Source organism: Electrophorus electricus, chromosome 20, assembly GCF_013358815.1.
Source record: "Electrophorus electricus isolate fEleEle1 chromosome 20, fEleEle1.pri, whole genome shotgun sequence".
NCBI classification, from domain to species: Eukaryota; Metazoa; Chordata; class Actinopteri; order Gymnotiformes; family Gymnotidae; genus Electrophorus; species Electrophorus electricus.
In genome coordinates this window covers 8,168,338-8,183,063 of record NC_049554.1, presented here as the reverse complement: position 1 = coordinate 8,183,063, position 14,726 = coordinate 8,168,338, and the positions used below count along the sequence as shown (strand labels likewise).

At 35.9% G+C, this 14,726-nt stretch overlaps 1 protein-coding gene across 1 annotated transcript in view; it reads left to right on the top strand.

The window, feature by feature from the left end:
• The window catches only part of slc11a2 (solute carrier family 11 member 2), a 28,300-nt gene that overhangs the window by 3,689 nt on the left and 9,885 nt on the right, over positions 1-14,726 (top strand). The window contains exons 3-16 of the mRNA XM_027001963.2: positions 584-687; positions 817-936; positions 1,067-1,186; positions 1,599-1,705; positions 1,837-1,907; positions 2,002-2,069; positions 2,162-2,317; positions 3,046-3,204; positions 3,328-3,414; positions 5,152-5,271; positions 5,722-5,871; positions 6,116-6,189; positions 9,684-9,837; positions 10,838-10,891. Coding sequence (XP_026857764.1) covers positions 584-687; positions 817-936; positions 1,067-1,186; positions 1,599-1,705; positions 1,837-1,907; positions 2,002-2,069; positions 2,162-2,317; positions 3,046-3,204; positions 3,328-3,414; positions 5,152-5,271; positions 5,722-5,871; positions 6,116-6,189; positions 9,684-9,837; positions 10,838-10,891 — 1,544 coding nt within the window. The remainder of the gene's footprint in view (positions 1-583; positions 688-816; positions 937-1,066; positions 1,187-1,598; positions 1,706-1,836; positions 1,908-2,001; positions 2,070-2,161; positions 2,318-3,045; positions 3,205-3,327; positions 3,415-5,151; positions 5,272-5,721; positions 5,872-6,115; positions 6,190-9,683; positions 9,838-10,837; positions 10,892-14,726) is intronic.

The window sequence follows — 14,726 nt, the reverse complement described above, 5'->3', positions numbered from 1 at the left end:
TTTTGTGAGACACTTAGGCCAAACTCTTATAAATATGGGCAAGATGTGGCAAATATGCAAATTAAAAAAAAGTATAATAAGCAACTGTGTTCTACCCCATGTACAGTGAGGAATGGTTCAAGGTACAAAACATTATCCAAGGATTACTATTAGACAGGTGCTGGAGTTGATTGCCTTCTATAGTCATCAAACCAATAATTAGATGCCACCTGCATATTAGCAATTTAGAAGGTTTGCCTTGAGAAGGCCTCTTTTGTTATTAAACCACAAATGTAAGCACCTGGTGTTTGCTAAAAATAAATAAATAAAAAAATCATTGGGTTTGGTGTTTTAAAAAAAAGGTGATGGCTGTGTTAACGAAAAAAAAAAAAAAGCATAATCCCCACTGTTTGTAAATTACTTCACTGAAAGGATGTGTTTCTCTCACTTTCACTGTGAGATTGAGCTGGTGGGACAATTTTAATGGCCTTTATTTAATGGTCTCTTTAATAGTTCTGTATTACATGGCTTATAGAAAGTTAGAAAAAAATGGTAGATATTTCATCTGAATAATCTTATATCGCTTTCCATATTCCCCCTTCAGAGAGGAGTCCTCAGCAGAATGGTGTCACTGAGACGGACTCCAGAGAGGAACAGATTTCCACCTACTTTGATGAGAAGATCCCTGTCCCTGAAAATGTCACACAGGTAGGTGCATGCAGTCCTCAGTACAGTACTGTATTTGAGTAAATGTTTAAATTGTACATGAGGTAGTAAAATGATCTAAGATATTATTGAAGTGACATGATGATAATTTATCTCTTTAAATAAATCTAGGTGTTTAGCTTTCGCAAGCTTTGGGCCTTTACAGGACCTGGCTTTCTTATGAGCATCGCTTATTTGGATCCTGGCAACATAGAATCTGACCTTCAGTCAGGTGCAAAAGCTGGATTTAAGGTGAGTGAAGAGACAAGAAGGGCTGAGCAATTAATTCCAAGATATACTTTTTAGTTTATCTATACCACATTTTGTTTGGCTTGTCTATACGACTGATTAAGTAAATAAATAAATATATATTTTTCATTAGCTCCTATGGGTGCTTTTGGGGGCCACCATTATTGGACTGCTGCTACAGCGTCTGGCTGCACGGCTTGGTGTCGTAACAGGGATGCACTTGGCAGAGGTGTGCAACCGACAATACCCAACTGTAAGTTGATCTTGTCCTTGATGCTGTGGATAATATATATTTTTTTGTTTTTGTTTCATATTAACCTCTTCAACAAACAGCATGTGCTAAACAAATTTGAAATCTCCAAATACTATAAAAATGTTAACTCATCACACATCAAAAATCAGCAAACAGTCTTTAAGTCTTTATCAGACATTAGTTCAAGACTTCAAAATGTCTGTATGGGTCCATGCAGCAAAGAGTTATTTGTAATATTGACACACTAATGAAGTTAATATTCACGTTGTGGAGAGTTGTAGTTTAACACTTTTGAACATTAACTGGTTTTTAATTTTAGGAACACTCATGCATAGTTATATGCATAACTCTCTTAAGTAAGTTTGGGCATCATCAGTATAATTTGACGTCTTGTCTCATTTTTTCGCTCTAGGTACCACGCATCATTCTTTGGCTGATGGTGGAATTTGCCATCATTGGGTCAGACATGCAGGAGGTCATTGGTTGTGCCATTGCCTTCAATTTGCTCTCTGTTGGAAGGTATGTTGAAATGTATTTTAAATATTGGGCAATATATAATGTATCTTTTGCTTACATACAATAGTTAGTCTTGTTAATGTGTTGTTGTTTTTTTTGTTGGTTTTTTAAAAAATTATTTTAAACACCTTCAGGATTCCATTATGGGCTGGGGTGCTCATTACCATTATTGACACATTTGTGTTCCTCTTTTTGGACAAGTACGGTAAGTAAAAATGGAAATATAATGAGTGAAACTAGTCATAGTACATATTGGAATAATTATATATATTGACACATTGCTTACCACAAAATATTAGGTTTACGGAAACTGGAGGCCTTCTTTGGATTCCTCATTACTATCATGGCTCTCAGCTTTGGATATGAGGTACAGTAAATATTCAATTTCTGCTAAGTGTTTTGACCACATACTTCAATACAATAGTTAGATTCTTTCTAATTTTTTGATTCTCCCCACAGTATGTGCAAGTAGCTCCAGATCAGGCAGAGGTTCTGAAGGGTATGTTTGTTCCATACTGTAAGGGCTGTGGGCCAGTGCAGTTAGAACAGGCTGTCGGGATAGTCGGAGCTGTCATAATGCCTCACAACATCTACTTGCACTCTGCACTTGTTAAGGTAAGAATCTGGGGACCATAAAGCAGACAAAAATAAAGAGATGTGAATGTAGCAAATTCTTCAAATAATAACTTGAATAATAACTTGAACTTGACTTAAATATAGCTGCAAGCGCAGATTCAGGGTTCAAACATGTATAGGCCCTTGGCACAAGGGCATTAGTGCATAACTGCCTTTTAAGTATATAAGATATATTCTTTGTTTTTAGCAACATATTTTTTATTTCCCAAACTTAAGAGATTGGCTTATTTAGCTATTATTTGTGTCCATGCTGCAAGCACTACATTTTTTTTTTTAAAGGTTTAAAAGCTGATATTGCACTGTGGAGCCCCGTGCAGGCCAATCGGGGTCAAAACTGAAATTTTGCGTTTTGTGAAATTTTTTGCTAGGCCTTATGGTGCACATTGCATTTTACAGGGAGAAAAATAATTTTAAAAAATAAATAAATAAAAGGAGGAAAATTTGACCAATTACAATAGGGTTCTATGCACTTTTGTGCTTAAACCCTAATTATAGGACTTTTGTACATGTTTGATGTTAATTACTTGTAGTGTAATGTACCAGGATACAGTGCTTATTTCATTCCCTTTGCCTTTTGGTCAATAGGATAACAGTACAAATTATTATTAATTATTATATATTATATATATTTTATATATTATTAATATATTATATATTATTATATATTATTAATATTCAGTATATGGTGTATTTTTGTTTCTGTACAGTCCCGAGATATAGATCGCCATAACAAAAAAGAGGTGAAGGAGGCCAACAAGTACTTCTTCATTGAATCCAGTGTAGCACTCTTTGTTTCTTTCCTTATAAATGTGTTTGTGGTCGCTGTCTTTGCGGAAGCTTTCTATGGAAAGACAAACATGGAAGTGGTAAGCTTTACAAATGTTGACAGCTTTGTCATTTACTAGTGTGAATGTTACGATGTAATAGTGTAATTTTGTAGTGCAATGGTGTTTGTTTGTTTTGTTTTTAACTGTCCACTTGTTTTACAGAATCAGCAATGTAATAAAACTGGAAGTGCACACACTGATCTTTTCCCACTCAACAATGAAACTCTTCAAGTTGACATATACAAAGGGGTATGTAAAAACATCTCCACTAGTTTAATATGTAATATGATGTAATATGTAATATCTTGATGTCTTTTTACTATGTTGTTTAATTAGTAAAGTTTTTATATATATATATATATATATATATATATATATATATATATATATATACAACCAAAACATTTGTTTAAAATCTGGGGTGTGCAACACTATATTATTCAATCCTGCAATTTTAGCAGTACGGGTGGGTGTGTCTTCAGTCAGTGAAATTTGCAAAAACATGAAAGATGTGCATGAAGTGCTTTTGTCAGTATAATACTTGATATCGGAGCATACTTTATGCCGTAAACCTATTTAAAAGCAATACAATACTTGTGGCAAATATGCTTGATAAAATAAAGATATGAGTTTATGCTTTATATGTTTTCCTGTTAGCATAAGCAGCAACGTGGTTTTCAGGTTATTAACAGTTCAAAGTTTAGAGATTGTAACGGAAACATGCTTTGGTTGGAATTCCACACTCACTTGAATCCCTTACTAAGTATGCCAAGAGAACAGTATTTTTATAGTACTGCACTTCAGACATAGATAGATATGAACACTACTATATGTATTTTGATGCAAACTTTAGACTACATTATTCTACCTGTATATTACCAGTATTAACATTTTATCAGAAAGGGAAATCCTGTATTTCTCCCTAGACTCTTATTTTACTGAACTTTTATCATTGTCCAGTGCAGCCCTAAGAAATCATATTTTCAAACACTATAAATTTAAATATAATCATGTCTACCTTATCTACTACACCCAAAGGTTCCAAACCATGCTTTCTCTCAGATTTAAAATGCTTTATGCAAAATTAGTTCTCTTGGCCACATTTCCAGGAATCTGTAAAGTTTTTTCAGATGATGCATCATCTGGAGTTTCATATATTTGCTACAAACTGAATCTTTGGCAATTACAAGTGGTTCCAAACTCAAATGTGGTATTACTGTTAAACCATTTAGAAATATTAAGTTGCGTAGATATCCTGTTTTCTAAGAGATTTGTATGGGTTTTTGAAGTTTTAAACAATTAGCAGCATAAGACTGTATCGATGAGACTGCTATTAACCATTATAAATGATTGGGGAGCAGCACATTTGAACAGTTCTTGGGTTTTAAAATTATGAACCTGTTTTTAACTGTGTTTATAAAATAAAACTGTAGCGTGTGCACATACACTCACTGGCCACTTTATAAAGTACACCTATTTTATATGCACATTAATGTCTGCCATATTAATGTAGTTGCCATGCAGAATGTGTCAGCTCCCCTCTACCCTATTCACCTCTGGTCAGTCTCTAACCACAGGACCACTGTGAGTGAACCGCTTTCAACACACAAGTGGCTCTGAAATGGTGATGGTGTCGTAGAGGGTGTTGGGCCAATATGATTGTCAGGAACAAGACCAGTGCTACTGCAGTATATTCACGCATATTTCTTGTGATAGTCAGAGTGGTCTGCCATCCAGATGGTATCAAGCGATTATTTTGTGTTCAAAGATTAACTAGTAGTAAATTGTGCTGTGGGGGCCAGTACATGATGCTCTTAGCAGTGAATGGTAAATTGATGCATTTTTTGAAAACAAAAATGGTAAAAGAAATTTCAGTACCCTTTGACTTCACTGTCATAGTAGTTATGGAGAGAACAGTATACATCTTAACTTGTAATTGCATTATTTTTGTGTATGCATCCTTACCCTCTATTTCTCATGTGATAGGGTGTAGTACTTGGCTGTTTCTTTGGTCCAGCAGCACTTTATATTTGGGCCATTGGGATCCTTGCTGCTGGACAAAGCTCAACCATGACCGGGACATATTCTGGTCAATTTGTTATGGAGGTAAGACTTTATATACATATATAATTTTTCACTTTGCTTTCTGAATTGTTTGCAGAAATAAATGTATGTATGGTAATACAGCACATTGTTGTGTTGTAATATATTAGTCATAAGGCCTCTCTAGTATGTTTTGCCTTACAAGTAGACAAATAAAAGCAAAGGTCCCTCTTAAAATTATTCTAAATTATTCCATCTCACATTCACACTTCAAGTCATATATTCAGGCTACAGAGAACAGAGAATGACAATCAAGTCAAAATCACAAATCCAATCATAATTACAAATCAGTCACACAGCATGTAAGGCCATAGACTATGACCTCAGGGCCAATACTCTCACAAGTGGGTACAGATACACCTAGCATACTGGTTGTGCTCATCTCTTTTCTTGATGTTCTATTCCATTAATTTCTATGTCCTCTAATTTTGCCTCCCTCTCTCTGGTGTCCAGGGGTTTCTTAACCTGCGCTGGTCACGCTTTGCCCGGGTGTTGCTGACACGCTCCATTGCCATCTTCCCAACTCTGTTGGTGGCCGTTTTCCAGGATGTCCAGCACCTCACTGGCATGAACGATTTTCTCAATGTACTGCAGAGCATGCAGGTTGGTCAGGTCTTAAATACGTATACCTTCCTTCATTGCTATTAGTAATTCTTTGGTGAAATCTTCTCTCTCCGTCAATGGTATCTTTGACAATAGCTGCACCGCTGTTCTCCTTGGTGTTAAAGAAATATAGTTTTACTAGCAGCATGCTGAGTTTGTATGATTGTGCAGACTGTCTCTTATCCTTTTCTGCTCTTTCTAATGTGTCATTCATTTGTGTTTTGTTTTTTTTTTCCTCTCATAGCTTCCATTTGCATTGATCCCGATTCTAACTTTCACCAGCCTTGCATCAATAATGAATGACTTTGCTAATGGATTGTGAGTATTATTACAATATAGGCCCTTTCAAAGTTTGTAAACAAAGATGATGCTGTGAAGATGCATGAACATTTTGGCAATGGAAGTGAAAATTTGTCATTAATCCACAGTAGAGGTCCCATTTCTTTAGCAGCTAATTCAATTAAGAATAGATAATATAACAATATGTATGTATGTATGTATGTATGTATGTACGTGTATACATTATTTTACTATTATCCTTACAAAAGGAAAATGCATATTCCGAGGCAATTAGATTTGATAAGGTCCTTCAAAATAAAGTTCTTCCAGTAATGGTGAGACCTAGCAGTTTCTTAGGATTCAACCTAATCATGTTACAACACCTAGCTTGTCCCATCTGTTCTCAGTAGTTTTTTGTTATTGATGAGGCTCATTAGTGGACAGCTTATTTGTAGACCTGAATACTTTGAGCTTAGGCTTGTTTGAGATAAAAAACCACCTCGCTTATTTGAATTTTTTAAATATTTTCTAAATATTTAGAAATATTTTAAATACCTGTATGTTGTATTAACTACAGTTTGTTGGTGCATGTTTGTCATCGGTTATTCTAGCCAATGAGGATTAAGCTCTGCTGTCAAGTTGTCTCAGAGGTTGGCTCTGAAACCTGCAGCTGCCTCTCTCTCACAAGATTATAACAGCGCATCACTCCAGTGGTGCTGGCGCAAGTCGGACAAAAAAACTAACCAGCATTCTGCATACCAAGCTAGGTGGAGATTAGTATGTGTAGTGCCATGTTAAGTCTCTTGTTATGCAGTTAACTAGCAGTCTCTAAAGTGAGTGCGGTCAGACAACACTCCCCTGCTACCTCTAATTCCCTTTCTTTATCCTTTTGGTTATGTCTATATGTGCATTTAAGAGTAAGTTTGTCTAAGATCTCCAAGATCTTGACTTTAGTTTCCAATGCACCAAGACCACAGTCAATGTTTATTTAGCTTGGAGTTAAAGGAGCGATAAGTCATTTTCCCAATTATTCCTCTTCATGCTATGAAGCAGTTATACAGAAAGTAGTGTCCTGGATGTTTCAGATATTTTGTACTAAATCTATTTTGAAACATCTATCATCTCAAGTGAGCTGCACTGTATAGAAAAAAAATTGAAAAGTAATATTGATTTTCATAGATATTGTTTGCTACTTTTTGGTGGCAAAAATTACATTGCTTATAATGTCTTTTTAAGACTTACTGCTTATAATAAAATCACTTGTAAGCATACTATCTAAATGCTCCCATTTATGGATTCATGAAAACAATGTTACTCATTGATATTTAGCTGTTCAACTTTGACACACAAACATACAGTCATGGCCAAAAGATGGGACTGACACAAATTTTGGTTTTCACAAAAGTTACTGCCTCAGTTGTTTTTAGATGCTGTTGTCAGATGTTTATAGTGATATATTGAAGTACAATTATAAGCATTTCACAAGTTAAAAAAAACCAAAACTTTATTGACAAATACATGCAGTTTAAGCAAAGACTTAATATTTACAGTGTTGACCCTTCGCATGCTGGATATCAGCTTCTGGGCAAAATCTTGACTGATGGAAACCCATTCTTGCCTAAATCAGTGCTTGGAGTGCTTGTCCACCCTCTTTGAAGATTGACCACAGGTTCTTAATGGGATTGAGGTTGTTTTGTTCACCGTGCCACTTGGTTATCATTTGTGCCTTGTGACATGGTGCTCCGTCATGCTGGAAAAAGCATTGTTCATCACCAATTTGTCCTTGGATTGTTGGGAGAAGTTCCTCCTGGAGGATGATTTGATACCCTTCCTTATTCATGGCAGTGTTCTTGGCAAAATTGAGCAAACCCACTCCCTTGGAGGAGAAGCAACCCCACACACGAATGGACTCGGGATGCCTCACTGTTGGCATGACGCAGGACTCATGGTAGCGCTCACCTTTTCTTCTCCGGACAATTATTTGTCCGGTTGTCCCAAACAGTCTGAAGGGGTTTCATCAGAGAAAATAACTTTACCCCAGTAAAGTCCAATCCTTATACTTCCTGCTGAATGTTAGTCTGTCCTTGATGTTTTTCTTGGAGCAAAGTGGCTTCTTTGTTGCCCTTCTTGAAACCAAGCCATCCTCCAAAAGCCTTCGCCTCACTGTGCATGCAGACGCACTCACACTTCCCTTCTGCCATTCCTGAGCAAGCTCTGCACTGGTGGTGACCCCATCCCATAGCTGTTTCCTCTTTAGGAGACAGTCCTGGCACTTGCTTGACTTTCTTTGGCTTCTTGAAGCCTTCTTCACTGCAATTGAACCTCTCTCCTTGAAGTTCTTGATGATTTTATAAATGGTTGGTTTATGTGCTATCTTACAAGCAGCAATGTCTTTGCCTGTGAAGCCCTTTCAATGCAATGCAATGCAATGCAACGCAACGCAACGCAACGCAACGCAACAATGTCTGCACATGTTTCCTTGGAGGTAACCATGGTTAACAGAAGTAAACTTCAAACACCACCACCCCTTTTAAAGCAACCAGTCTGCTCTTCTAATCAGCATGACAGAGTGATATGAGCTGCCTTGTTCTCGTTAACACTTTCTCCTGAGCTAAAGAGAAGATCACTGAAATGATGTTAGCAGGCCATTTTGTGGCAGGGCTGAAATGCAGTGGCTGGAATGCAGTCATTTTTGTGATTGTTAATTTTCATGGCAAGGAATGACTGCAATTAATGCAATTCATCTGCTCATTCTTCACAATCTAGAGTTAATGCAAATTGCCACCACAAAAACTGAAGCAGCAAACATTGTGAAAACCAAAATTTGTGCTAGTCTCAACTTTTGGCTATGACTGTAAGATATCTTTATATATTATCCTTCATTAATTGAAATGGCTGTTAAAGAAATGGGATCACCACTGTTGATCAATGGCATATCTTTCTGGTGATGTTGCTCATGAAACTGTCTATTAAACAAACGTTATATGAGCATTAAAACCGACTGAAGTATTGTTGTTTTGTCTATATAACTTCAGCAGTAAAACCACGATTTGGATAAGCAAATAAATTTTGCTAACCAGTATACCTATGAAAATTCTAAGATGAGGAAAAAGACTAAGACAAGGAAAAATATATTTTTGATGAAACTGAAAACTCATGATCTGAATACACTTTTATTTTGTCTTCATCTTTCCTAAGCACTAATTAGAATAGGGTAGAATTTTGCAGTGATACATGGAATAGTAATACACATTCATCACTCAAAAGAATAAAATTAGTAAGTCAGGTTTTGTCAGGTTTCTTGTCAGCAAGTTCTCAGCAAAGGATTTGTAGATTTTCATTTTGTTTATCCCTTTGTGGGACAATAATGGACAGCTAAGCCATCCAAGACAATAATAAAGCATGACTGTTGCATGGAAAATGTGCTCTTTTGATGAAGATAAGCTTGCATTTTGTATAAATGTTAATAAACCTGTTACACATACTGCCTATATCTTTCTCTCAGACTTTGTATCTGCCCTTTTTGTTTTCAGAATGTGGAAAATTGGTGGCGGGGTGACCATCCTTCTTGTCTGTGCCATAAATATGTACTTTGTGGTGGTTTATGTGACTGCCCTCAACAGTACATTACTATATGTTCTGTCTGCTTTCCTTTCCATTGCTTACTTGTGCTTCATTGGCTATCTGGTGAGTACGCTTATGGAGTTACATGCTACTTCTGAACTCCTTTTAATCTTAAAAAAAAAAAAAGTTAAAAAGTGTGTATATATAAATATACAATATATATTTTGTAAAAAAAAAACAAACCAAAAAAAAGTACATTTGGTTAAGGTTTTATGTAACACTTTTAACCTTTATGACTTATAGTTCTAAGGATTATAGCTCTACTTTTATAATAGGCCAATTAAGGACATTGTGTGTACATCTACAATTATGCTCACTCCTCTGAAAAAGGGATTAAGAGAATTATACTTATTTACCTGACAATTTTATTCAAAGCAACTTACAATTATGATTGAGTACAATTTGAGCAATTGAGAGTTAAGGGTGTTGCCCAGGGGTCCAACAGCACCAAGTGGGGCTTGAAATGGTAACCTTCTGATTTCTATTCAAGTACCTTAACCACTGAGCTACCACTGCCCCCTTATAAACTACTATAATAGGTGCAACCATCTTATAGACATACTTTTATTTTTGACTAATCCACCCCATTATATCACAGGTCAGTTTCTGACCATTCTGAACACAGTAGTGTCATTGGCACTTTGGGGGCATACCAACTAGACTCTCCAACACACTCATCTCAGCAAAACACCCTTTGCTGAGATGAGTGTGTTGGAGAGTCTAGTTGGAATTTTTACACATTTTTTTCACCAAAAATATCCAACCAACTGCAGCCTTGTGGTGAGAGACTGGATGGCTGACAGAAATACTCCATGGCAACAGATGGGTTGTGGTGTTCAAGTGTATACATACAAAGTGATCTATTAAGCCAAATGTTCCTAACAAAGAAGATGGTAAATGTGTTTTACCAGGAGTATGTCTGCTTTCACACATGAACAGGATTTGTCAGCCAATAAAATACAGAAAATGTGCTGTCTTTATTAGGCCAAGCAATGCCAGCATGGTGGTTTTAAGAGAGTACTATCCGATGTCAATATCCATGTCTATTTTGCTTTCTCCATAGGTGTGGCACTGTCTTATTGCCCTAGGTGTGTCCTGTCTGGATGTAGGTGGCAGGGTAAGAAACCCGAGTGCTATTTTTATTGAGGAACAGCCAGAGTTTGATTCTTAGAACAAGGCAAATGGTCTGGATTTATGCCTGTATTTAACAACTTTAGAGATAAAAGTGCAATGTTTAAATATTAAGCTTTTGGAAAGAACATTTCTGAAAAATATGGAGCCAGTCTGTACGCTGTGTAGAATCATTCCTGTACTTTATGGTCTGTCCCCTTGGGTACTGATGATCTTGAATGAATTCATTTGAAGCGAATCACTGAAACCCCCCTTGGGGTAAATTTATTCCACAATTGATTAAAATCAATTTTCATCGTGTTTTTATATGTTTTTTTTTTCTTTGTGGTGTTTCTCCAGAGGAACAAATATTTGAGTAGCATATTAACAACAAATAGATTAATTTTACTGTTTAAACTGTAGGCTAAACAAACTGATACAGTTATGGATTTTGTTGCAGCTCTGAACTGTTGAGTGATTTAACGTGATACAGTTACCATAGATTTTTAGTTCACTGGATATTCTGACACTGTTCCAAGATACAGATAAAACAACAGAACAGGCTATTGTAGTCAGTGGTACTATTTATTAACTGATTTGTTGATTTGTAAGTGTATTAGTTTGTTTTTACCTTTATTGATGTCCAGTTTTTTTTTGTTTTAAAATGTTAAATCAAATCATGAACATGTTTAAGGTTATTAGAAGCATCTATACCTTTGGATGTTTGTTCAACCTGAAGTTTATTTATTTTGAAGAGAAATTCTATTCCATGGTTTAATATTAATTAACAATAACTCTGAATTAGCAGCCATATTTAGCGGAATAGTGTGTAATTTGTCCTGTCAAAGCTCTACTGATGTCATCTGTTTAGTTAGGAAATTACTTTATAAACTGGAATTAGCCCTACTGTCAGTGTTGTGGGTCAAATTGTATGGAGGCTACATCGTTCAACTATGTTATATGGGAGGAAATGCTTTGTTGAAGAACAATCAGAGGAGAATGGCCATACTGGTTTCTGCTGACTCAAAAACCATTCATTACAACTCTGGTGAAGAGCAAAGAACATATAACATGTCATACTCAGAGTATGGATGGGTTAATTCCTTTTGTATTTGGTCAAACTGACGATATGTAGCATGAACGTGCATCTGACAAAATTGCAGCAATAACATGATGCAATCATGTCAACAAGGGCTAACTGCTTCCAAGAATCTACTCCATGAAGAACTATTAACAAATGGGGGTGTTCTCTCCAGCATTACTATAGTGTTCGATGTGGTATGGTGGTCAGAGAATATAAAACAATTTCCAAACCTGTTAAAGTATTAATTACATCATAAAGACCAGGATGCATGTACATTACTACAACTATCTACACTGTATTGGGTGTAAAATATCTAAATTAATGTGCTTATTTTACAATTTCTTGGCATTATGTTAAATGGAGGATATTAACTTTCACTTTTTTTTAATTTTATTTATTTATTTTTTACTTTTTTTTAACATGCAATTGCTTCAAGCTAGAGAAGCAAAGAATCATCTAAAGCGTGTTCTGTTGCAAAGGCAACAGTATTTGAGCCACACAAGATGTTTCTCCAGAGGAAAAAAACAACACTGTTTCACCTGTTAACTGGATGAGAGAATTCAATGATCTGTCCTTATTTTTCTCTGTATCTCCAAATTATTCCTTTGACATAATTTGTTAGTCACTGTGTCATATATTCTTCTGACACAGGTACCCAGAAACAATGAAGGGTTTGTCACAGGAATGTCTGCCTGTACATAACAGCACTATCACATAAATACTTCAACCTCCAGTCAGAGACATGATGCATAAGAAAAATACATAGCCAACATACATAAACCAGCCAGCATTAATCTCTATTTAATATCCTAATAACCTGGGGATAAAAATAGTTTTCAAAACTAGACACTGCATAGACACCATGGTACCTCTTTCCTGATGGTAGTAGTGAAAACAGTCGTACGTAGGATGAGGAGGTTTCCCTCAGGATGTTTTGTGCTCTATTCAAGCAGTGAGTTAGATAAAGGCAGTCTAAATCTGAAAGTTGTGAAGTAATCTGTATTTCATTTGTCTTCACAATCTTTTTTAGGGCCTTACATTCTGCACCTGTAGTGTAGCCATAACACACTGTCATATATTAAGTTACAATACAGCGGTAGAAACTGATTAGGCTATTTGTACTCAGACCAAACCTTCTAAGTCTCCTCAAAACGTATAGCCACTGTTGTGCCTTAACCATAGCCTTTGAGTGATTTTTCCAGGTTAGATCTTTCTAGTTATGTACACATAGATATTTAGGTTTACAACCTCCACTCTCACCTTAAGAGTAGTATGAGCAATATTTTTCTTTCTAAAATCAATCATGAGCTCTTTAGTTTTGTTTATGTATAATTACAAATGTTTTCCTTGCTTCACTCCAGTATACTTTGTATTTCAGCTCTATAGGCTGTTTCATCATTGTTAGTTGCTCAGTGGTTAAGTTGCTTATCTTGTAATCAGAAGGTTGCCAGTTCAAGCACTGCCATGTTGCCACTGTTGGGTCTCTGAGCAAGACCCTTAACCCTCAATTCATCAAGTTGTATTCAGTCATAATTGTAAGTTGCTTTGGATAAAAGGGGTGGGTAAATGTTAGTTATTAGGCCAACCATAGCAGTATCATCATATTTTTGAAAATACAGTTGCTACTGTAACTTGCAACACAATCCTGAGTGAACACAGTATACAGTAACAAATGTAGGACACAACCTTGTGGTCATCCAGTGTTAAGAATGATGGTAGAGGAAAACACCACCCACCCTAACTGTTGGTGGTCTGCCCATTAAAAATAAAATAAAATCTATTTCCTTACAGAAGTATCCACACCCAGAGTCCTCATCTTGGTGACCAATTTGGTAGGAATAATTGTGTTAAAAACAGAACTATGGTCTCCAAATAAAATGCTCACATACGTATTTCTGTTATCAATATGCTGCAAAGGTATATGGATAAGCAATGAGACAGCATCTGAGACCTGTCCATTTTATCTACAAGCAAATTGGAAAGAACTTAAGAATTCTACAGTTTTACTTCACAAATATGATTTTACCAACTGTTGTAGTTACTTTATAACCACTGACGTAAGAGCTAATGGATGACAATCATTCAAATGAGTTAGAAAAGAATTTGATTGAAAAGAATGTGTTTTTGATATGTGAAACTGGAATTCCGTTTTTTTTGCATTTGAAATACTACTTCCTTTGAAACATCAGAAGTAAGTAGCTTACGGGGATAACCGCAGTTGCCTCAGTAATTAACTCTAACCAAAACACACCCGATTTATGAAGTTCTCTGAACTTTATATTTCACCATAAAATACACTATGAATTTTAATTGTATTAAATGGAGAACAAAGCTAGAAGATATTTTATTTAAGATTGATATGTGTTTTTTTTTCCTCAGTGCACCCCCCCACCCCACTCCAAAATGACAGAAGATGTGTATTCTTTGCATTCTGTAAAGTGAACTCTTTGGTCCAAGCTGTGTTATTGTGTTATAGACCCTTTTAAAGCTGGAATAGTAATGGGAATGCAATGCTGGGAAAGGAGGGATGATCATTCTGTCATTTATAGAATGCCATTCTTCTAAATAGAGTGCTTAGTGCACTTTAGCTTAGTGGTAAGCACATCAGGTTTGCTCCAAACAATCTGAGACACTTAGAATTCTGTAAAGTTGATAGCTCTGTACTGGGAGAGGCCTAAGGGAAAATTTACAAAGATAGCTGATCTTTTCAAGTTGTGAGAATGGAAGAACATGAGAGATAAAAATATTCAATAAAGTC